General features: G+C 37.3%; 1 protein-coding gene across 1 annotated transcript; it reads left to right on the top strand.

The window, feature by feature from the left end:
- Nucleotides 1-243: 243 nt before the first annotated feature.
- On the top strand, nucleotides 244-18594 carry cd247 (CD247 molecule). Its single transcript, XM_063009392.1, has 8 exons — nucleotides 244-852; nucleotides 15051-15148; nucleotides 15320-15349; nucleotides 15435-15503; nucleotides 15610-15642; nucleotides 15867-15920; nucleotides 17833-17859; nucleotides 18423-18594. The coding sequence occupies exons 1-8, from the start codon at nucleotides 795-797 to the stop codon at nucleotides 18489-18491; spliced, it is 438 nt and encodes a 145-aa protein (XP_062865462.1). The 5' UTR covers nucleotides 244-794; the 3' UTR covers nucleotides 18492-18594.
- Nucleotides 18595-24130: the final 5536 nt, after the last annotated feature.

A 24130-nucleotide genomic window follows, 5' to 3' on the forward strand; every position in this document is an offset into this window, starting at 1 on the left:
ATCTAGCGCCAACCAGTCGGCGAGCGAAAATCAGGGTAGTGTAGTGTGAACTAGGCATTACTTTCCACTTGATTTTTGGAAAAACTCTTGACCTCTATAATTTGAGGTGAATAATAAAAATAGAATTATTCATTTTTATAAATAAGTAGCTTGGTTTAATAATTAAAATTTAATTTTGCATTTTTGTTTTGTGTCAAACCTGAGCTGACAGCTTTGATGTGAAGAAAATATTTAAGGCTTTTAATGGATTTCAATAACAGCTTTTTTGTAAATAAGGAAAAGCCATTTTGTCTGTGCTGAGGACTTTGCTCGAAGGCTGTGTTTACGGGGCGTGCCGAAGGCTTTTAAAACCAAACGCATGAAAAGCCAAAAGCATAAACAAAAGCGTGAATGTTGTGATGGGAGACCCCTAACCTGTCTTTAAGACTCATGACCCTCGTTTCCCCCACAAAACAGCATCCGACCTTTTAATCCACCCCCCACCCCCCAATATAAGTACATATAAGAGCAGAGGAAGTGGCAGAAACTAGGCCACAAAAGTCGAGTCTTCAGCAGCGGGGAGGTGGGACGTAAGTCTTCATCACCAGGTGGAGTTCAGAGGAGCCACATCCTGTCAGCAGACGAGCTCCGAGCTTCAAAGAAACGCTGGCATCCACGGCAGAGCTGCCAGTACAGGCCTTTCACCAACACTCGCGTGCCATCCGGCTTTAAAATCTCCTCAGATAGTTTGTGGAAAAATAGGAAAAAGTAATCTGGTGTCTGAAGTGGACTAATAAGGGCTCCATCAAGGCACAATGGGCGTTAAGAAGACTGGCGCATTGGCGTTACTGCTTTTCATCATCTCACCTGCAGGTAACACTTGACCTCTCATGTTCCTTTGTTATGAACCAAGTTCTTTCTACTGTGGGTCAGTTTATTTTAGGACTTATTTGCAAACTTTGGGATTATTAATGGTACAAACAAGGAAGCAGGTTCAGAATAATCTGGAAGTATTTGCCGAAACTAGAGTCAGCCATATTTGTTACGATCAGGCTGGCATAGAATGAGCTGTTGAGCTACAAAACCCCCACCGGTGCTGTGAAATTGCTTTTTTTTTTATTTTGTATTTTTTTACAGAAATTGTAGTTTAGAGGAATTGTGATAGAACCAGTTAACATGTAGTACACTAAATTATACTGATTTTTATTTATTATTGTTTTTTTATATGTATTTTATTGCTTTTGACTCATGAACAGTTGATACAGACAGACTGGCACCTAAATTCAATAGTTATTCATCCAAAAGTATGTAGACACCTCACATGAACATGGACATCCTTCTGTTCCAAAACTATATGCATTAATAAGGAACTGCCTCCACTTTGCAGCTTTTAGGAAGACTTTCCACTAGATTGTATCCCAGTTTGGTTAAAAACGAGTATTTGTAGGTCAGGTGCTGATACCCGACACATAATTGATGTTCCAATTTATCCCAAAGGTTTTCAGCAGGTTAGAGGTCAGAGTTCTGTACGGACCTCACTTTGTACATGGGCACAATCATGCGGGAACAGGAAAGGACCTTCCCCAAACCATTCCCATGCCTGATTGCAATAATTAGGGGAAGTGTCCATATTGTTGTCTGTATGTTTGTTAATGAAGGATAATAAGGCTGCATCTGAACTTCCCACCCCAACCCCCCTTTTGTTTTTATATAACAACTTATTTATAATCAAATCAAAAGTTTTATATATATATATATATATATATATATATATATATATATATATATATATAAACATAAAAAAATCTAATAATAATCAATATTATTTAGTGTGCTACATTTATACGATTGTCTTACAATTCCTGTAAACTCTATTTTTTGTAAAAGTAATATTCATAAAATCTTTGTCATTTATAACAGACGTTTACAGCATCAGTGGGTAGCCTGTGTTTTATATGAAACTATATAATATCATAATAATTATTCATTAATTCATGTTTTTAAATATAATGGTACCTCATCGTTAACTCACACACACATTTTTATTCGTAGATCTAAACATAAGGAACCAACACACACTTTTATATTTTTTCCTGTTAAATATTCTTTTAAAATAATTAATAAATTTATTTATTGTGAATGTGGATTTGATTTCTTTACTGAATATTTTAAAAATGACCTGAACTGTGAACTGGGGCTTTAACTGGTTCATTTTCATTCAGCACAATACAGTTTAAAGAGTGAATTATCTGGGGAATGTGAACATTGCAGCCTGCTGTAAATTTAGAAATATCTTTTAACATATAGATAGATAGATAGATAGATAGATAGATAGATAGATAGATAGATAGATAGATAGATAGATAGATAGATAGATAGATAGATAGATAGATAGATAGATAGATAGATAGATAGATAGATAGATAGATAGATAGATAGATAGATAGATACTATTAAACACTAAAACTAATAACATTTTGTCGTTTAAAAAATAGCCATATTTAAAACAATAAATATTAGATTTCTCTTTAATTCAGATAAACCCGTGACAGAACACACAGGCTTTACAAACATCTAACCTCCATCTGTGTACAGTCTACACAGTCGTTTTTTTAAATTATTTTAATACTAATATAATAATTTTTTAGCGCAAACACTTCATCTTCATACGTGAAGTTAAGTGACTTGTCATGTCAAACCCTTCAGAAGTCAGTTCTCTCTGTTATGAACACAGGTAAGACTTTCAGTAAATAAACTAATAAGAAATTCAGTAAATAAACTTGAAGAAAAATACATTTACCAACATCCAAAATCATCTTCTTAAACACGAGCTGTTCTGTGTTTCTCTGCTGCTGAAAATGCATTTAACAACATCCATGTTAAACAAAAGAAATCAAAATATATACAAACACAAAATTTATTTCTTTTGCTTTTCTGACTTTCAAAATGCTGTTTTGTGCTTCTCTGTTGCTGAAAATGCAATCGATATATACAATTACAGAATGTATTGCTTTTGCTTTTAAATTCTTATTCTTGCTTTTCTGACTTTTAAAATGCTGTTTTGTGCTTCTCTCTTTTTTGTGCTGATAATGCATTTTCCAACATCCAAAACCAAGTTAAGTAAAGGAATAAAAATATATAAAAACATAAAAAAAGAAGTCAGTTCACTTATATTAAATGCATTTTGTATTACATTCATCAAAACACTCAAGGCTTAAATAAAACAAGGCTTCCATGTGTGCACATTTACATATTACACTTATAATCGACAGCTCAGACTGAATACATTGTTTTATTTAGACCAGACAGAGCTTAACAAAATGGGAAAAATGTGCTAATATACTATTAATAATGTTTATCACAATACAGCTAGCACTTCTGAAGGTCAAAACTTCTCAAATGTAGTATGTAGTAGAGAAACTTAATGTTAATATACAGTAGATTGAGCTCAGCTACAGTAAAACTATCCCCACACAGCTGTAAAAAGGAACTGCCTCTATTGCAGCTGCTTCTGTAATTTTATTATTTGTCACATTGGATGATTTCAGATCAACGTAACATAACAGTATGCATTAAAAACATGCTGGTAACACATTCATTCAATTATTTTTATTATAAGAATAAAGATATCCAACACCTATATCACCCTTCATAAAAAATAAATAACTGACAGACATTTAGCAATGACGGCAGTCTAACATTTCACATCGATCTCGTACATCATTGAGGTGAAACTGTAGCCCTCTCTTCCTCTCACAACTTTAATTTATACAAACTGTTTGATTCAGGTCTCGCTACAGCATCTTGTTAGTCTCAATGGACCTCACTTTGTACACAGGGGCACAGTCATGCAGGAACCGGAAAGGGCCTTCCCCAAACCGTTTCCATGCCTGAACAGAATAATTAGGGGAGGTGTCCATGTATGTTTGTTAATGAAGGATAATAAGGCTGCATCTGCAGCCCAGGTTCGGGAACTCAACCCCCCTTTCGTTTTATACATAACAACTTATTTATGATCAAATCAAAAGCAAAATAAATAAATAAATAAATAAAAGAACATAAAAAATAACAATAAATGTAATTGATTTAAAATCAGGATTTTAGACTAGGCTAAACAAAAACTTTAACCCTGGTGGCATTCCATCATTCAGGTACAAACTTGCTCACGTATTTCAGATTCCCGTCCTGAGCTCAGTCATGCCTCAGCTTCAACTCACAGACAGATGACCTAACATTCTCCACAAAGATCATTAATAAAGCGACCCATATCACACAACCACCAGCATATTGGACTTGCAATTACTTAACCATGCAAGCAATTGTGGGTTCAGGGTCTTGCTTAAGGGCCCAACAGTGATAACTTCGCAACAGTGGGGATTGAACCGGCAACCTTCTGATCACTAATCTAATACCTTAACTACTTGAAATAACGATATTTAAAAGGGAAGAGGGGGGCAATTGCTTTTTTACTAGACTGTATGTGATTTCACGTCCTCTGTTTATTACACGAGTTTTAAAATGAATTCAGCTAAAATCATTAAAGTTAATAAATTTAAACGTGTTCAACGGTGGCGTCAACATGAACTTTTTAATTTGCACAGCGTGAGCTGGTGTGGTGTATTAATATCTGAATTAAGCTTTAAACAGTGTCTGGTGGATGGTCTAAACTTATATTCTGATGTAAAACTGAATTGTATATTTTATATAAGGATTTTAAATTTACATTATTTTATATTTGCATAAACTTTAATTTTATATAAGATAATTTATTTTAAAGGAATTTGATGCATGCTGTTGTTAATTCCGTACAGTGCTGTTCATCTTATCTGTATATATAAATAATAGTTTTAACAGTGTAGTAGGGTTGGTGCTGTAGAACAGAATGAGTTTTGGGAACCAGAGGAGTTTGGCATGTTCCCACTCTTACATTTGCATTGGATTCCTCCAGTGAGCTTCCAGCCTTTCAAAACATGATGGTGAATTATATGCTGGACCCACTATTATTGTTATTATTATTATTATTATTATTATTATTTTATTATTATTACTATTATTATTATAATTATTATTATTGTTATTATTATTATTAATATTATTATTATTGTTAATATTATTATTATAATAATTAATATTTTAATTATTACTATTATTTTTATTATTATTATTATCTTTTTGCATATTTCCCTATTCTCCTCCCAATCTAGCCGTATCCGATTACCCAATCATATTTTACCTCTAATGCTGCTGACCTTGACTCCTGACTATCACGCATCTTTTCACCTGCACTAGGCGGGTTCATATGGAGATCCGTATCGTGCACAGAGAGTCACACACAGGCAGCATTGATCAGCACTTATGAGGAATCCCCTTTGGCAGTCCCACCTCTGAACAAGCAAATTATTTTCTGTATAGCAAATAACAGATCATTGATCACCTCAATAATTAATAATCTGACACACACACACACACACAAAGTGATTCATTAGTTCTTTCTGTTAGCAGAAGCTCAGAAGCTTGTGTTTTTTCCTCTTCTAACTGTGTCATTTTAGTGTTATTAAATATTTCCAGTTTTTAGCTCAGTGAAAATGCTGACGAGGCACGAAGACGTCATTGATTTTCTTCTAAAGTTGAGAGTTTAGTGTAAAGCAGCAGCATCAGGATCAGTGTTTCATATGAAGCGTGTGTGTAGCGTGTAGCTCTGAGAGGAACCTCTGTGTAGGAGGACATGTTCCATCTGCAGCATGAACAACAACGCAGATCTTTGAACTGTTACTCAAAATAAAACCGGTTCATCTCACACAGGGGGTAAACACTCATCCACAGGTTTCAAAAAGGTCTGCACCTCTCTCACTGTCTCGTGTGATTTAGAGAACCCCAAAAATTTAGTGTTTCCCGGCAGTGTTGTTTTCTTTTCTTTACTCATTGGAAAACTCCTCGATCATTTTGTTGAGAACAGCAACATGATTTAAAATCGCCTCTTATTTTCTAAGTGAACTGCAGAGTTGGCAGTTTTTAGATACGTTTAGAAACCACTGCCCTGATCTTGAGCCCAATTTATCTAGGTCTTGTAGCATTTTATATATATATATAACAGGAAATATATAGCAAACACTGATATATATGGAATGAAAATACAATCCACTAGAGTTTATTAGTCTACTCAAATACACTGTGCGCCAAGCAAGACCAAACCATCACAAAACATCCAATCAACTTAAATTTTATGTTAATGTTTATGTTATGTTTATGTTAATACCTAAACTTTAATTTGATATTAGTAAAAGTATTTAAAAGGAATTTGCTACATGCAATGAATCGTATCTGTATTTGGGTGTAAGTATTATAGGATTAAAATTTTATTAAAACACTATATAGTTTTAGTAATTTTGTAATTTGTGCTGCCTGCATCTGTTTGCAAATGTTTTTGCAGGTAAAAAATACCAAAAACACACCGCGTTTATTAACCTTCTGTAACAGAAATGATAATTTTATGTAAACGTTCTCAGTAGATTTTGTATTTATTCAGATAACGGCAATACATTAGACACAGTCAGTACAATTCACTAGGGTTTATTAGTCTACTCAAATACACTGTGAGCCAAGCAAGAGTACAGAATTCCAAACCATAACAAAACATTCAATCAACTTTATTTTGATAGTAAAAATATTTCAAAGGAATTTGATACATGCAATTAATCATATTATAAGCTTTAAATAAATAAATACTATTTTTAAGAGTTGGTGCTGTAGAACAGTTTGAATTTTGAGGATTAAAAGAGTTTGGCATGTTCCCACTTACATTTGTATGGGTTTCCTCTTGATGCTTCCTTGACTGTGCTTCCAACCTTCCAAAATTGTATAATCATGATATTATGTGGCTTTTTTCTATCATTACCTGTGAACATGAATCTTTCTCAGCTGAGCTGTAGAGCAGAACGTTATACAGCTCTGTCTGTGATGCATTTAACCTAAAACATGCATCATAATTAAGGCTTATTGGATTGTAATTCTAAAACATAAATTTATTTTGAGCACAATGAAAACAGAAACAGTCGTAGTGTAGATGTTTTCTATAATTCTAAAATATAGCCACACTTCACCGTGAGTCTTCATCGCGTCTCGGTCTCAACCATGAAAAGTCTCGGTTCTTGGACTTGATTTGGTTTTGATACTTTACAACACTGGTGAAATGTACAGATGAAATCCGGCACCAGATTCATGACATTTTGTTAACATATTAAAACTATTTATAACACAGATACGTCTCAAACTAGGTTAAGCATCGTCACGCTCAGTCCTAAATGTGACCTTGCAGTTTAGAAATAGGTGCAATAGAGCTCACATATGTGGATTTGATTGGTCTTGTTCTGTATCCAAACTGATTCTGTATCTTTACGCTGGTTTATTTTATTTCTTGTGTGTTTAATTTTGCACAGCAATTTAATCTTGTAAAATCTTTTTATCAATAAGTTTTGGGGTTTAATAATAGGTGGAAACCAAAAACATTTAGTTACTTTGTTGTGAAAAACTATGAAATGCTTAGGTGACCTCCTTTGTATTTAGGTGTAAGTGTTAGAGGATTAAAACTTGATTAAAACACTATATAGTTTTAGTAATTTTGTAATTTGTGCTGCCTGCACCTGTGAAAGTCATATGCAAACGTTTTTGCAGGTGAAAAATACCAAAAACAGAAATGATAACTTTATATTAACATGTTCTCAGTAGCTTTTGTATTTATTCACATAACGTCAATACATTAGACGCTTAGATAAAAATTCATACGTACATTAGATCAGTAGAAATGTAACAGTATACAGTATATAACAGTATATATGTGAATTTTAATTACATTGTTTACAATAGTTCATGTTACAGAAAATATTATATAAACTTTCATTAGTTACTGAAACGATAATACATTTTGAGGAATTGTGAAAGAGAGTAAAATCACACGTGAGCTACTGGTGTGTGTACCTGCTAACATTCAGTTACAATCATCATAATTATCATTATTTTACAATAATTAACCACAGTTGCACTTTATCAACCAACATCAAAAATGTTCAACCACACATAACCAAATATAACGTTTACGGCAGATCTTAATTATACTTAATTATACACAGTATTTCAATTACTGACGAACTGGTTTGATTAAATTTCAACCAGCCTAAAGGTAATTCTAATTAGGAGAGTAAAATGAAATGAGCTTATCTGTGGAACAAAATAATATGATATGATTTAGAGTGATGGACTTCACTGATGTTCTGCTATTATATTTTGTAAAAGATGTGAAACATCCAGATTTACTTTTAAAAACTCCAGTTACCTGATAGTCCATCATGCCGTGTATTCACAAAGAATGCTCACATCTGTGGTAAGATGAAGAAAAGACTTTGATGGGATGAAGGTTTTTGTCTGATTGTAGGTGACGTTCTTATTTACATTTGTGGCATTTTAGCAGACAATTTTATCCAAAGCGACTTACAGTTTTCAATATACCCAATTCAAGCAATTGAGGGTTAAAGGCCTTGCTCAGGGGCCCAACAGTGACAACTTGCCAATGGTTGAACTTGAACCGGCAACCTTACGATCACTAGTCCAGTACCTTAACCACCGAGCTACCACTGCCCTTGGAGTGTTTATTTAAAAACACTGTTGTCATTTTTCATTTGTGTATTTTATATTAATAAAATATATATTAATTTAATATTTTTAATATTTTTATATTAATTATTTTATATTTTTAATAAACAATCGTACGGCGCCACCAGTCCACCGCAGAGCTTCGGCCGACCTCCCTCAGACACAGCCTATCATATATATGTAAATGTCTGACCGGTCTGACCGCTCTAAATCCAGATCATAGTGATCGTGGGCTTGAGTAACAGACTGCTGAGCCACCCGAGCGCCACATTACATTTATACCCTAAAAAAACAAGACAACATCAATGACCGCTTACATGTTTCTCTAGACTCAGGTGAACGTCTAAATAGAAATGAGAAAATTGCTTTAGTTACATTAATTCATAACGTCTTTATCTAGTCTGTGTTTATGCTGGTTAAGTAGAAAAACCTTTTTCTAACTAATATTTTACAAGGATGCTAATAATTCTGAAGCTGACGGTAGATCTTTTATATGCTCACCCTTCATTGTATTTTCTGAGCAGCTTCTAAATTCTTTTATTTAGAATATTTACCCCCTTCATTCTTTTATTTAGAATATTTACCCCCTTCATTCTTTTATTTAGAATATTTACCCCTTCATTCTTTTATTTAGAATATTTACCCCCTTCATTCTTTTATTTAGAATATTTACCCCCTTCATTCTTTTATTTAGAATATTTACCCCCTTCATTCTTTTATTTAGAATATTTACCCCCTTCATTCTTTTATTTTGAATATTTACCCCTTCATTCTTTTATTTTGAATATTTACCCCCTTCATTCTTTTATTTTGAATATTTACCCCCTTCATTATTTTATTTAGAATATTTACCCCCTTCATTCTTTTATTTTGAATATTTACCCTCTTCATTCTTTTATTTTGAATATTTACCCCTTCATTCTTTTATTTAGAATATTTACCCCCTTCATTCTTTTATTTAGAATATTTACCCCCTTCATTCAAATGTAGGTTTTATTAGTCAATGTTTGATTTTGTCTTGACATATTCAATAATTCAGCTAGATGTGATACTTTATCTTCTTTGAAGGTTGGAATTCAAGAGCTTTGTAGAAAAGAAGCTTTATTAAAAAAGTATATTTTAATTATTTTTATTATAATTTAATATAAATGTACAAAATCTGTGGCTGATGCAAACGTTTGCACTGATGCACCATGTTGTCTAAATGATCTTCGTATCTCTGCTTTGTTTTAATTCTGTACTTTGCTGCCTCTTATACAGAAAACTAACTTATAATAGTGACACGTTTAAATGTAAGTGTTTTTTTTTCATCTCAGCACTGCTGGTTATCATATAAAAACTACAGAGAATCGACACAGTACACAAGTCACAGAAATAACTGCACATTTCTATCAATGTGATTCTAATCTACTGATGTTTTGGAAACTTGATCTGAACATGTAGGAGTGATTATAGTCCCTCAGTTTACAGTCAGCGCAATTACTGAACTTTTCTTTTCTTTTTTATTCTTTTTTTCCATTTTACCAAAACAAAACACCTCCAGATTGTGACGTAAAATTGTGAAATATTTTCATTTCTTGTGTGATTTACTTTGCACATCGTTTTAATCTTTTTAATAAGTTTGTGGTTTAATAATAAGTGGAAACAAAATAAATCTCACTTAGTGACTATAAAAAATTAAGAAATGCTGAGGTGGCCACTTTTGGATTAAGGCGTAAGTGTGATGGAATTAAAACATCACTATATTGTTTCTATAAAGCATGACTTATAATAAAGCCATGTTTAATCTGTAAACTCAGCCTTGCTGGCTATAATTCAATAATAATAATAATTACTAAATAATTCCAATGTTTTAGTGTCAAAGAACGATTTTTGGTAACTTTTTAAATAATAATTGTTTTAATTTATAGACATTTTAATAAATAAAAAGCAGCAGTCCATGTAAGGATGTAGTTCGGTGTCAGATAAATATAACACTGCATAAAGGTCGTAGACCACCACTAGCTTTGTTGTTTTAGGAAAGCTGTAATATCATCCATATATTTATTTCTGGTCTCTTTATTAAGATACAAAGAATACAGGAAATATTCAGAACAAAATTCAGACTCCAGTCAAAAATCAGTACATAATGTGACCTTCCTTGGCACAAAATCCATCTTAAACTCTTTTGAGGAGACTGTCATAGAGTTTTCGGAGGTATCTTCTGGTATATCAGGCCTAATTCAGCTATTTCCAGAGTTTAGTCTTTAGAGTCTTTTATTTCTTTCTCTGTCAGGTCTGAACTCTGTGGATGTCGGTCCATGACGGTCAGTGTTTTATCAGCTGTTTTTCTTTTCAGATATCACTTTAGTGTATTAGCAGTGCGCTTGGTATTGTTATCATGCATTCCCAATCAGACACTTTCCAGAAGGAATAGCATGATGATTAAAACCTGTCTGTACTTTTTTAGTGTTCAGTGTTCACGATCCTTTCGATTCTGACAATATCGCCGACACCACCAGCCCCAAACTAGCACAGACCCTCCACCATGTTTCACTGAAGGTCACAAGCACTCGTTCTTCCATCTCTCCCCAGGTCTTCTCCTCACATATTGTCGACAACTGGACCTTAATCTCTAATCTGGATTCATCACTCCATAATAATAGTTTCCACTGATCTGGTTTAGTAATTGCTTGGCTGCTACCCTTCCATAAGGACCATTCCTGGTCAAGCTTCATCAGACTGTAAAAGGGTCAATCTGGCATCCTGAGTCAGGACCTTGCTGAAATTTTTCTGGTCTCTGAATGGAAAAACTCTGAGAAATGTTTCTTGGCCTTTCAGAATTTTTTTTCCTTGACCTGTCCTTGATTCTTCATGTCTTTATAACATCTGCGTATCCAGTTTGTTTGCTGATTTCCCTCTGAGATCGGTCTTGCTGATGCAAAAACACGATTCTACCAATCTGTCAGATGCTCGAGCATGTTCTGCACAAACCTGGAGTAATAAACCTTTTTTACGGTCATTCTGACATGAATAAATCTGACAAATACATGAGTTAGTAATGACAATAATTAGGGCTCAGTTTGTTTAGGTTTATTGCTGAAGTGTACAGGGAGGTCACATTAAACACCTGCCACTTTAAGCCTATAGAACCTGTTTTTGTTTGTTTTAATACTACATACAATGTTCCTGTATTTTCTAATTCGTTTTCTAATAAAAAGACTGATAAATAATTATATACGGTCATTATATACTATTGCTAAAACAACAAATCTAATGGTGGTCTAAGACTTTTGCACATTTTATTAAAATGTAATATGTACGTACAGTCTCTTATCTGTGTGGTCTGGTGTAAGTTCATAAAATCGTTCGGTGCAGATCGACAGCTAATGCGTAATGCCTCATCTGTGTGGTTAGGCTACTAACACCAACATCAGCAGAGCGTCTAAGTTTCCTGTGTCTGATATCTAACCCATCTGATAAAGCCTTCTTACCTAAAGGCTTCAAAAACTAGAATATTTCCCTCACGCCCCCCCATCGCTCTGCTACCCCAAAGTCTCAGCAAGAGGAAGCGAACTGAGCACAGAGAACAAGAAAAAAGTCCAGATAGTCATGAAATCCACAGCAGAAGTCAACAGCTTTTAATATTCTAAAGCTAATCTGTCTACAGTGTAAAAAATGTATATAAATTAACCGTAAAACATTATTTGTTTGTTTATTAGGATTTTAAGGTCATGTTTTACACTTTTGGTTACATTCATGACAGAAACGGTAGTTACTCATTACACAAGATTTATCAGTTCACAAGTTTATATCAAACACAGTCCTGGACAATTTAGTATCTCCAATTCACCTCACTTGCACGTCTTTGGACTGTGGGAGGAAACCGGAGCACCCGGAGTAAACCCACACAGAAAGGACCCGGACCGCCCCACCTGGGTATCAAACCCAGGACCTTCTTTCTGTGAGGCGACAGTGCTACCCACTTAACCGCTGTGCCGCCCTATTACTATAATAGTGTTAAATGTAATGTTTAATGTTTTGTTTCAATAATGTTTCATTATTACATGAAACTAAATAGTTCAATAAGAGACAAAGAGTCAAAATGACAGCACGTGAAGCCAAATATGTAATTTTTATCAACCACTTCATGTAGCATTTGAAGGCAGTTACACACAATTACTATCGTAATCAGATGCTTTTGTTCTGGGGGGGGGGGGGGGGGGGGGGGGGGGGGGGGGTAGTCTGTCTTACAGCAGGACAGTGATATGACACCCATCATCAAACAGCACTGAAATGTTTACAGTCAAGACATTTGATGTCCATTAGTGGCCCTGGTTAGATATATTACCCCTACCAGTGTTACATCTACTGCAGCTACGTTTTAACAGGAAATCCTACCACACCGGTGCACTGATGTGGCTGATTTGAAAGTTTTGACCACAGCTTAATGGAGGAAGACACACAGGAAACAAAAAGTCACTAAAAACTCAGTTAGTTTAACTGGGGACGTTGGTGGATCTGTGGTTGAAGTGCAGGCCGAGAAATCTGGATGTGCCCATTTCAGAAACAAATGAAATTAAATTGAGTGACCTTTTCAGGCTTCTCACAAGACTTTAAAGAATGTCTGTGGGCTGGGCACTGGTGTTGGTTAAGAAAGCTTCAGTTGATGTTCCAGTTCATTCCAGTCCACTCTGTTAGGAACTCCTACCTAGTTGGTCCACCTTGTAGATGTAAAGTCAGAGACGATCGCTCATCTATTGCTGCTGTTTGAGTCGGTCATCTTCTAGACCTTCATCAGTGGTCACATGATGCTGCCCACGAGGTTCTGTTGGCTGGATGTTTTTGGTTGGTGGACGATTCTCAGTCCAGCAGTGACAGTGAGGTGTTTAAAAACTCCATCAGCGCTGCACCACCTAAATAATACCTGCTCTGTGGTGGTCCTGCGGGGGTCCTGATTATTAAAGAACAGGGTGAAAGCAGGTTAAAGAGGTATGTAGAGAAACAGATGGACTACAGTCAGTAATTGTAGAACTACAAAGTGCTTCTATATGGCAAGTGGAGCTGATAAAATGAACAGTAAGTGTAGAAACAAGGAGGTGGTTTTAATGTTATGGTTGATCGGTGTGTATATATACAATAGTATGCCTGCACCACCATGTGTTATGGACTACAAATGGTCCAGAATGTTGTATTTGGGTTTTGTGTAATGCTAGGATCCATCAGTTCCACTGTTGGAATGTGGTTGGAATGTTTTAGAATGGCACGACCCCCTCCTTCCCCCGTACATCCCCTCCACCCCCACCCCAACCCAATGTACCAAAGCTACGGCCTTTTCTAAAACTGTAATAAATTTGTGCTGCTGGGTGTTTACACCAACACATATCATTTTGAGGGTTAATGTGCATGTTGATGAGTAGGTGTAGGTCGTAAATACACCCCACGAGTCTTCGTCGTCCTCGTCTTCTTCTCTCACTTGCTCTCTCTCTCTCGCTGTAATACATCAGTCAGTTACACCACTTCACCTCCTGAGCTGCAGCTGAGAAAAACCACTGAACTAGAAACTTGAAACTATACGTGTCACATCGACCGCAGTAGACCTGCTGTCTCTCTCTCTCTCTCTCTTTCTCTCTCTTACTCACACACACACACACACTCACACTCACACACAGTAATACAGTATACAGTATTTTATTACTCAGCGCTGCTCTTTGTCTCTCAGACCCACACGATGTTTATCAGTATCTCATAAACAGTAAATCATAAACAGTAATAATGATTAGATTTGTTCGCATCTACAGAAAAAACAGCTTCGCTTTACGTTCACAGCTCTGCCAGCAGATAAAGCCATTTAGATCATTTAAAGCAACCAATCCACCTTCTAATATGTTTGATATGTTCTTGAAAAGTGGAATGATTACCATGTACTCATCACAATCTCATCACAATCACTGACTGTATACAGGAGGTAAACCCACGTCTTCAGAAATCTCGTGCTGTATGATGCACCCTACCAGCGTCCCATCGAGCTGCTTGTTAATCAGTTTATTTATTTATTTATTAGGATCATAACATCATGTTTTACACTTTAGTTACGTTCACGACAGGAATGGTAGTCACTCACCACAGAAGATTCATCAGTTCACAAGGTTATATCAAACACAGTCATGGACAATTCTGTTTCTCCAATTCACCTCACCTGCACGTCTTTGGACTGTGGGAGGAAACCGGAGCACCCGGAGAAAACCACACGCAGACACGGGGAGAACATGCAAACTCCACACAGAAAGGACCCGGACTGCCCCAACTGGGGATTGAACCCAGGTCCTTCTTGCTGTGAGGCAACAGTGATATACACTTAGCCACTGTGCTGCCAGCTCGTTAATCAATTTTAATAAAGCGTCCATGCTTTTTTTTTAAACCTGTCTTGTTTTTATTCCAAACAGAGGCATTTTCTATGTACGACCCCAAATTCTGCTACATCCTCGATCTGTTCCTGTTACTCTACGGCATCGTCATCACCGGCCTGTTCCTTCGTAAAAAAGTAAGAACACAAATCAAACAGAAAGGAACCCTGACCGCCCGGTTGGAGAATTAAACCCAGACCTTTCTTACTGTGCTGCCCCTTATACATCATTAAATGTCAGTATACAGCAGTAGAGAGTTTGATCATCTCTAATAAATAACAGTACGTTTTTGTTTTCTTCTTTAACAGTTCAGCAAACCAAAAGAGTCTGTGTACAGTGTAAGTGTGTGTTTTATAATGTTTGTAATAAACAATGACCCACATGTGGCGATTTTTAAATTCTTGTCATTATTATTTTTTGCAGTCTCTACAAGGCCCACAATCTACTTACGAAGATTTAAAGAGAGACCCTGAGAGTGGACGTACCCGTGGGGTAAGATAAACTCATCAGCTCTGTAAAACAGCTCTATTAAAATGTTCCATGTTTTTACTGAACGCTTTACTGACGCTTTACTGTCTCTGTGTGTTACTACGTTCAGGCTCGCAGACAAATGGACGACGACACGTATACGGTAAGCGCCCCCTCACAAACAGCACCATCGTTCTTTTAAGTGCCACGTGCTCGTAATAACTGAGGGTGGAAAAAACCTGTTCTGGGTATTTTAGACTTTATCTCTGCAGCGTGTGTTCAGGTTTAACCCAGAACCTTCAGCACGGAGCACTAATCAAGCTAACAGATAACAAATAATGTGAAGATTTTACTCAACATCATGTAATGAGTGTTTTTGATTTACAGCCTCTGCAGAATAAGACAGACGACACGTACAAATCCATCCAACCAAAGAAAGACGTACGTTTATTTACTTCTGTTGTTTCTCTTGACTTTAGAATAATTGTTTGCTTCATTGTTTTGTTTTTGCATTACACCAGTATATTCGCTGCTATCGGTACAGACAGATTGGCTATGTCTGGGGGAAAGAGGGGCCCAAACAGTCTAGCCGTTAAGAGGTGCATCTGTCAGTGCGCTCTCAGTGCAGGTCCCGTGCCCGGATAGAAATAAGCAGGGTTGCATCAGGATGGACATTCAAAGTAATAACTGTGCCAGATCAGGTACACTGACCTTGAATGACCATCTGATGTGATCCACTAAACACGGGAGCACAGAAAAATGTGTTTTTGCTTAACAGTTCCAGCATGACTGTCAGTTGTGAGACATATTCTAAATAATATCCAAATATAATATTATAATAATCAGGGCTGTCTTAATTAACGCGATTAACGCTTTAAAATTTTAATCTCAATTAATTTTTTTAATCAAACAATTTTTATTAGGCTGTTTGTGCCACGTAAATACGTGTCCCTGTGGTAATTTGCGCTGCTTTAACACAGTAACATTGTGTTTATACTGTATAGCGATAACAGGCACAACAGGCGTCGTGAGTTACAAATGACTCGAGCTGCTGCTGCTACATATTGCGAAATACAGGGTATTTTAAATAATCATTTTCAAAAAGCGTGAGAAATCATCACTAGACAAAATTACAGTTATTAATTGACGCTTTAATATCATCGTCAGGCATCTGCGCGCACGAATACACGTTACAGACAAAATGAGCTCAGACAACTAAATTTTGGATGAATTTGGATGTAAAGCGCAAGAACTGTACACGGAACATTATAAACACTGCTGTTATAAACGCTTTAACAAAGTTAACAATGTGGGTCGACATGACGTTATACGTGTTGCACAGGGGCCTAACTACGGGGGGGGGGGGGGGGCCTAACTACAGTTAATTTTTAACTGTGCATTAAAAATACCAGCGGCAGGAATTTGGACTTGAAGTGTAACTTCTGAGTGAGTACTTTTAATTCATTCTGATCAGCTATCAGTAAATGCAATTTGTTGAGGGGGCCCAAATTTTTTTTTGCACAGGGGCCCCTGAGCTCCTAGTTACACCACTGGTGTTGCATCTAGAAATGGTTCGTATTATGAGCGCCTGTTTTCAGTGGCAGGGTTATGAACAGAAAAAGTTTCTCACTTTTGTCAGATAATGTGAACAGACTCATTTTAAATAACTGACTGAAAGATGGGTAGCTGTTAACTCTATATAGGCATTGGCTGGCTTTCTAAAAATAATTTAGATTTCATAATTTTATCATAATTTTATGAATGTTTTTATTGGCAAACATGTTCTTACAATAAAAAAGTGCATAACTTAAAATTTTGCTTAGTTATTAGTTATTTGGTTCTTTAATCGCGATTAATCTCGATTACAAATTTGAATCGTGTGACAGCCCTAATAATAATAATTAATACTGATTTATTATCACAAACATAATGGAGTGTATTACCATTGTTATTAATTAAAAAAATTTATATAGAATAATTAATACTGATTTATTATCACAAACATAATGGAGAGTATTACCATTGTTATTAATTAAAAAAATTTATATTATTAATATTTAATCAAATAATGTTGCCCTAATCTTACAAAAAGTACATATAAATGTAATTCTAAAAACACGATTTCTTTATACAATGAGGAAGTGATTAGAGCTCTTTATAGGAACATTTATTCATGTTTGGTGCAGTAAGTTGTTGAATAATTTTACAGGTTAAACTAAACACACGTCGTTTAAAATTCGCTCTGATGAGGTTGAACTATCACACACACACTGAGACAGAATTACACAAAAACATCCCCGGGGAAACTTTATGGCTTGAACTGATTGTTGTTTTGTGTGTTTTCTGTCCACAGCGTCGACCCAATGACCAGGTGTATCAGGTAAGCTGAGCTAACTGCTAACTGTCATTTCTCTATGTTTATAATAATCATCTACATTTACATTCATGGCTTGACACAATCATAACTGAATACAATTCAGGGGCCCAACAGTGGCAGCGGTGGGGCTTGAACCAGCAACCTTCTGATTACTAGTCCAGTATCTTAAACACTGAGCTTCCACTCAGTCTATATCAAACACAGTCATGGACAATTTTGTATTTCCAGTTCACCTCACCTGCAAATCTTTGTACTGTGGGAGGAAACCGGAGCACCCGGAGGAAACCCACGCAGACATGTGGAGAACATGCAAACTCCACACAGAAATTTGTGTTATCGTTGTTGTCTTTGTGTTGTTTTAATGACAAATAACCTGAAACCACAACAAAACTAAATGTAAATCTTTATGAAAAGCATGTAAATCCATCGCTGTGTTGGTTTCCTGTGTTAAGCACCTTTTTTTAAATATATTTTTAACAGTTTATTCATCCAAATCTTATAATAATGTGTGTTGAGGTTATAATGCTGTTTTATGTGGTTATAATGCTGTATAATGTGTGTTTCAGGGTCTGAGTACTGCTACTAAGGACACGTACGACTCGTTGCACATGAAGAACCTGCCGCCTCGTCGCTGAGTTTAAGGCCGATAATCATCAGTGCTTCTAGAAATTATATTTTACATCCTCGTGTTTTTGGGTCTGGATGCTCTTCGCTTGAGGCCTGCTGTGTGTGTGTGTGTGTGTGTGTGTGTGTGTGTGTGTGTGTGTGTGTGTGCGTGTGTGTGTTTTGAACATTCCTGGCGGCTTCACTGTGCTTAGCTGCAGCAGCGCTTTTGTTAGACACTGTATGGCCAAAAGTATGTGAACGCCCCTCCTAATGATTACATTTAGTCGTTTCTGCCTCATCCACTGCTAACGTGTATCAAATGATCAAACGTAAACTATAAATTAACAGAGAGGGAACAGTTTGGGGAAGTTCCCTTTCTCTGTTAGCATGATTATGTCTCTGAATACAAAGCTGCATCTATAAAGACCTGGTTTGACTGGTTGTGTGTAAAGGAGCTCCTGGTCTCAACTTTTTGGAATAAATTTAAGCGTACAGAACTGTGACAGTATATTGTCTAAGCAATTGAGGCCTAAAGGTTTTGCTCAAGGGCCCAAGAGTGGCAACCTGGCAGTGGTGGGGCTTGAAACCTTCAGATTACTAGTGCAGTATTTTTTAACCACTAGGCTACATCTGTGCTACATCAGTGCCTGATTTCACTTACTTGATTGACTGAGTGTGCACAAATCCCCACAGACACACTCTTACAGAAAGGCTTCCCAGAGACTATAAAGGAAAGATGAGCTATCGTGATGGTTGTGTCCCAATACTTTTGTCCATACAGTGTATTCAGTAAATTTTATTCTTAATGTTAGCTTTTATATTCTAGTAAATTTAGCTGTTGTAAATACAGATGTTTAAGTAATTTTTTGTGTAATTTAGCATGTTCTCTTTGAAGCAAGTCTGAATACTGTATAGCGAGTCAAATTTTTTTGGTTCATTTTGTTTTGTATTTGCTTTGCTGTAACGTCGAATTTTTTTAGCTTAACAGATAAACTAAGCCTTTAAAAGTAAAAGCTGTTGGTAAACGTGGGCGTGGTCAATCGTTCACAGCTGTTCCCTGCAGAAATCACATTACAGTGAAGGTTATTCAGATGTTATTCAGATGTTATTCACTTCTTGATTTTTTTTGCATTTTTCCCAGTTTTTCTTCCAATCTAGTCGTATCCAGTTACCCGATTGCATTTCACTTCCTCTCTACTGATGCTGATCTCCACTCCTGATCGAGGAGAGTGAGACTAACACACGCCCCCTCCTACACGTGTGCAGTAGCCGGCTGCATCTTTTCACCTGCACGAGGCGAGTTAATATGCGGATCAGCTTTGTGTACTGAGAGCCACACCCTGTTCAACACATTAGGTGCCATCAACCAGCCAGCAGAGGTCGTAATGGACCAGTTATGAGGAGCCCTGGTCCGGCTCCCTCCCTGGATGAACAACAAGCCAAGTGTTGTTCATGTAGACGCCCAGCCCAGCCGGATGGCAGAGCTGAGATTCAAACCGACAAGTTTGAAATGTCAGCTCTGGTGTGCTAGCATGTTTTACTGCTGTTGAGTTTAAAAGTAAATACAAATATTCTTCTTATCATAAAAAACACTGAATAATAATATTGAAAATTAACACCACCCAAACGTCCAAATGTTTTATATTTATGTAATATTAACGTGTCCAAAAACTATCACTCTAAAATAAAATAACAATAATAAATAATAAAATAAAACATCCTGTAAGGCTCAGAGCTGCAGATGAAGAGGAACCGTGTTCGTGATTAAATCCTGCGCAGCGACACTCGGTGAAGCGTAACGCAGCGTGTCAGTTTCATGTGGTCTATGGTTTTCTGTATGACTCGATCTGTACCAGCAAAACCAGCGACGAGTGTATGCAGGAAATGTTTCCATCCACCAGCAGCACACGGGGCTTCTGTGCACAGACGAACTACTGTGCGTCGGATAAAAATCAGCAGCTTTAGAGTTTTTAAAAAAAATAATACTGAGAATCTGTGTAATTGTTTTATTTCTTCATCATATAAAGATCATTTTCCTCTCTAGATGATGTCGTGCTCTTTTATTTTAGCAGTAAGTCATTTCTAATTGATTTCTTTTTTAATATTATATTTATTTATGCATTTTCTCCCCATTTTCCTCCCAATTTAGCACACTCAATTTGTCTTCCGCTGCTGAGAGAGACCCGATTGCATCCGAGGAGAGCACATCGCTGTACACGCCTCTTCCGACACGTGTACAGCCCTTCTCTTCTCACCCCTGCGTTCTGCACAGGCGTCTCTTCTGCCAATCAGGGTCCTTACACAGCGTATGAAGACCCACCCACCCACACATAGTCCGGCCCCCACCCTGCAGATACGGTGGCCAATTAGTATCTGCTGCAGGCACTGCCAATTATGCCCGCTAGAGGGCACCCAGCTGTTCTGGAGTGCGGAAAACCCTGTTGCGCGACCTGGGCACCCGCCCCTCTCCATTTAAAGAATTCCCATGATCATAGGCTGCTCAGGTGGCGCATCAGTAAAACACGCTTGCACACCAGCGCTGGGATTTCAAATACATTGTATCGAATCTCAGCTCTGCCATTCAGCTGGGCTGGGCGGCTATAAGAACAACGTTTGGCTGTTGTTCATCCAGGGAGGGAGCTGGATAGGGACCTCATAACTGATGCAGTTACGAGGAATAATGCTGATCAGGGTGTGGCTCTCCGTGCACAAGGCATATTGGCATGAGACCTCGCCTCAGACAGGTGCTACTGCACATGTATCGGAGGGGGTTTGTGTCAGTTCAGGGGTGGGAGTCAGCACCAGTAGAGAGGAAGTGTAATGCAATTGGGTAAAAATGTACATGCTAAAAATCGGGAGAAAATGCAAAAAAAAGACACAAAAATCCCCAAATTGTACTAAAAATCCCAAGTAACTGAAAACAACTAAATTGTCATGATTTATATAATGTATTTTCACAATTATTCACAAAAATCCCAAATTAATTGAGAAAGAAAAAGCCGGATTACCAGATTACCTGTATAAATATTTACGAATTGCATTAAAAATTATTAAAGTCTTTTAATCCCAGAGAGTGTCCCGTCTAATCTGATTCACTATCAGACTCCGAAAGTCTGATAACAACATTAACTGTTTCTGATGATGCATGATCGATGCAGATTTATTCCTGCAGTCTATTACAACAATCACCAAAAAAATGCACGAATGACCACAGACGTGTTCTCGCATTCAAGAAAATGTAAGTAAGTAAAGAAGTAAATGTACAGTAGGTGTTTTCTCCCAGTTTAGTCATAACCAATTACCCTGATCGTATCTCTCCTCTATTGCTGCAGACCACTCTGACGTGTGTAGTAGCGAACCGCTTCTTTTCACCTGCATTAGGCGAGTCCACACAGCGTATGGCAGCGTCACCCAACCTTTTTTGCACCGCGGACCAGTTTCATATAAGATATAATTTCACGGACCGGCGAGTAAGGGGTGATTTATTTATATATAATATTGCTCACAAATGGAGTAAAATGAGCTTTTTTTTTACTGCAACGAGACGCTGCTTCCACCTAGGGGTGACAAAAAGACAATAACACCTGAAATAGGAGCAGTGAAAACTGCTCTTCTAGTGATCTCTTATTATTCATTCTTTCTGTGCGGCCCCGGTAATAAATAGCCCATGGACCAGGATTACTTGGCAAAATCTTCAAATCCCAAGTGGCAACACCGATTATTATTATTTTTGCATTTTTTCCTTTTTCTTCTCGTTTAGTCATATCCAATTACCCTGGTCGTATCTCTCCTCCACTGCTGCAGACCCCTCCGACACGTGTGTAGTAGCGAACCACTTCTTTTCACCTGCACTAGACGAATCCACACAGCGTACGGTGTCACGCACTGCTCTCCATTATTCACCGTCTCTGTGCAGCGCCTTCGACCGGCCAGCCAGCAGAGGCCGCAACTGCGGGAGCAATGAGGAACCCCTTCAACCCGCCCACCCTCTCTCAGACACAGCAGAGCTGAGATTGGAGCCGGAAAGCTGAAGCTATAAGCCCAAAGAAGTGAAGCCACATCAGTCTGGTGACACAGTGAAAAAAGATTTAATGATTATATACAACTACAGTATACTTCATTAAAACAACGTCGACAGTCCAAAAAAAAGAGGAAAAAAAAAAACAGCAGACTACAGAATGATACCCAGATTACCCAAGAGTCAGGTTACAATACTTTCATATTAATAAAAAAAATCATTTTCTGTGGAAAAAATGTGTGTATTTAGTGAAGAAACCCTTTACCAGTGTTTCCTGTACAGTGAAACTATGATACACATTTGGTGGTGAATAGAAAGCATGATCTAAACAGTGATCCTCAAAAAAAACAACAGAGAAGTCGACTACAAAGGAATATATTACAGAATTACAGACATTAATGTTTCTACACCTCACTGTTCTACAGAATATCATGCAGTACAAAAAGTCTTCGATTAAATAACACAAACTTTAAACAAGTAGAAGCGAAAAGAAATCTGGAAACTTCACGGAGAGCAAGACGACATTAGACTCTTTGGTTTCATATCCATAACACTATTGAAAATTTTAACTTTGGAAGAAAGCTGAAAAGAAACGAGTGTTAAAAAAGCACGAGAGAACTGCAGCCGAGCTCCTATAACAGCAGGAATCTGTCCGCACGTGTGTGTGTGTGTATGGTTTCTGAGAGATAAAACACAGTGTTTTCTCCAGCGGGAAGGTCAGCTGTACCGCGCGACAGTCCGATGAAGTCTTTGGTATTTCTCACGCGGGCCGACAGACAACGTGACAGACGGACAGGAAGGACGAGCGAACCTGAAGACTGTTTACTAAGGCATAGAGGATTTTCCCGCCTCGCAAGAAATACGCCGTTATGGTTTGCGGTCTCAAACGGGACGATTTCAACTAGCTTTACAAAATAGTGGAGCGGTATGAGGGTATGAGGTTATAATGTGGACACAGACATCCAGCAGGACAAATATATATACAGATACACACCGATCAACCATAACATTAAAACCACCTCCTCGTTTCTACACTCACTGTCCATTTTATCAGCTCCACTTACCATATAGAAGCACTTTGTAGTTCTACAATTACTGACTGTAGTCCATCGGTTTCTCTCCATACATTTTTAGCCTGCTTTCACCCTGTTCTTCAGTGGTCAGGACCCCTGACATGGTGGTGGTGTGTTCGTGTGTGTTGTGCTGGTATGAGTGGATCAGACACAGCAGCGCTGCTGGAGTTTTTAAACAACTCACTGTCACTGCTGGACTGAGAATAGTCCACCAACCAAAAATATCCAGCCAACAGCGTCCTGTGGGCAGCGTCCTGTGACCACTGATGAAGGTCTAGAAGATGACCGACTCAAACAGCAGCAATAGATGAGCGATCGTCTCTGACTTTACATCTACAAGGTGGATCAACTGGGTAGGAGTGTCTAATAGAGTGGACAGTGAGTGGACACAATATTTAAAAACTCCAGCAGCGCTGCTGTGTCTGATCCACTCATACCAGCACAACACACACTAACACACCACCACCATGTCAGTGTCACTGCAGTGCTGAGAATGATCCACCACCTAAATAATACCTGCTCTGTAGTGGTCCTGTGGTGGTCCTGACCATTAAAGAACAGGGTGAAAGGGGGCTAA

The sequence above is a fragment of the Trichomycterus rosablanca genome, chromosome 15 (genome assembly GCF_030014385.1).
Source record: "Trichomycterus rosablanca isolate fTriRos1 chromosome 15, fTriRos1.hap1, whole genome shotgun sequence".
Taxonomy (NCBI): domain Eukaryota; kingdom Metazoa; phylum Chordata; class Actinopteri; order Siluriformes; family Trichomycteridae; genus Trichomycterus; species Trichomycterus rosablanca.

Excerpts from the sequence above, each read along its gene's own strand:
- cd247 (XM_063009392.1), top strand. The coding sequence starts at position 795 with ATGGGCGTTAAGAAGACTGGCGCATTGGCGTTACTGCTTTTCATCATC. Across the intron at positions 15,504-15,609 it reads AGAGTGGACGTACCCGTGGG|GCTCGCAGACAAATGGACGA; the intron begins GTAAGATAAACT and ends TACTACGTTCAG. Across the intron at positions 15,643-15,866 it reads TGGACGACGACACGTATACG|CCTCTGCAGAATAAGACAGA; the intron begins GTAAGCGCCCCC and ends TTTGATTTACAG.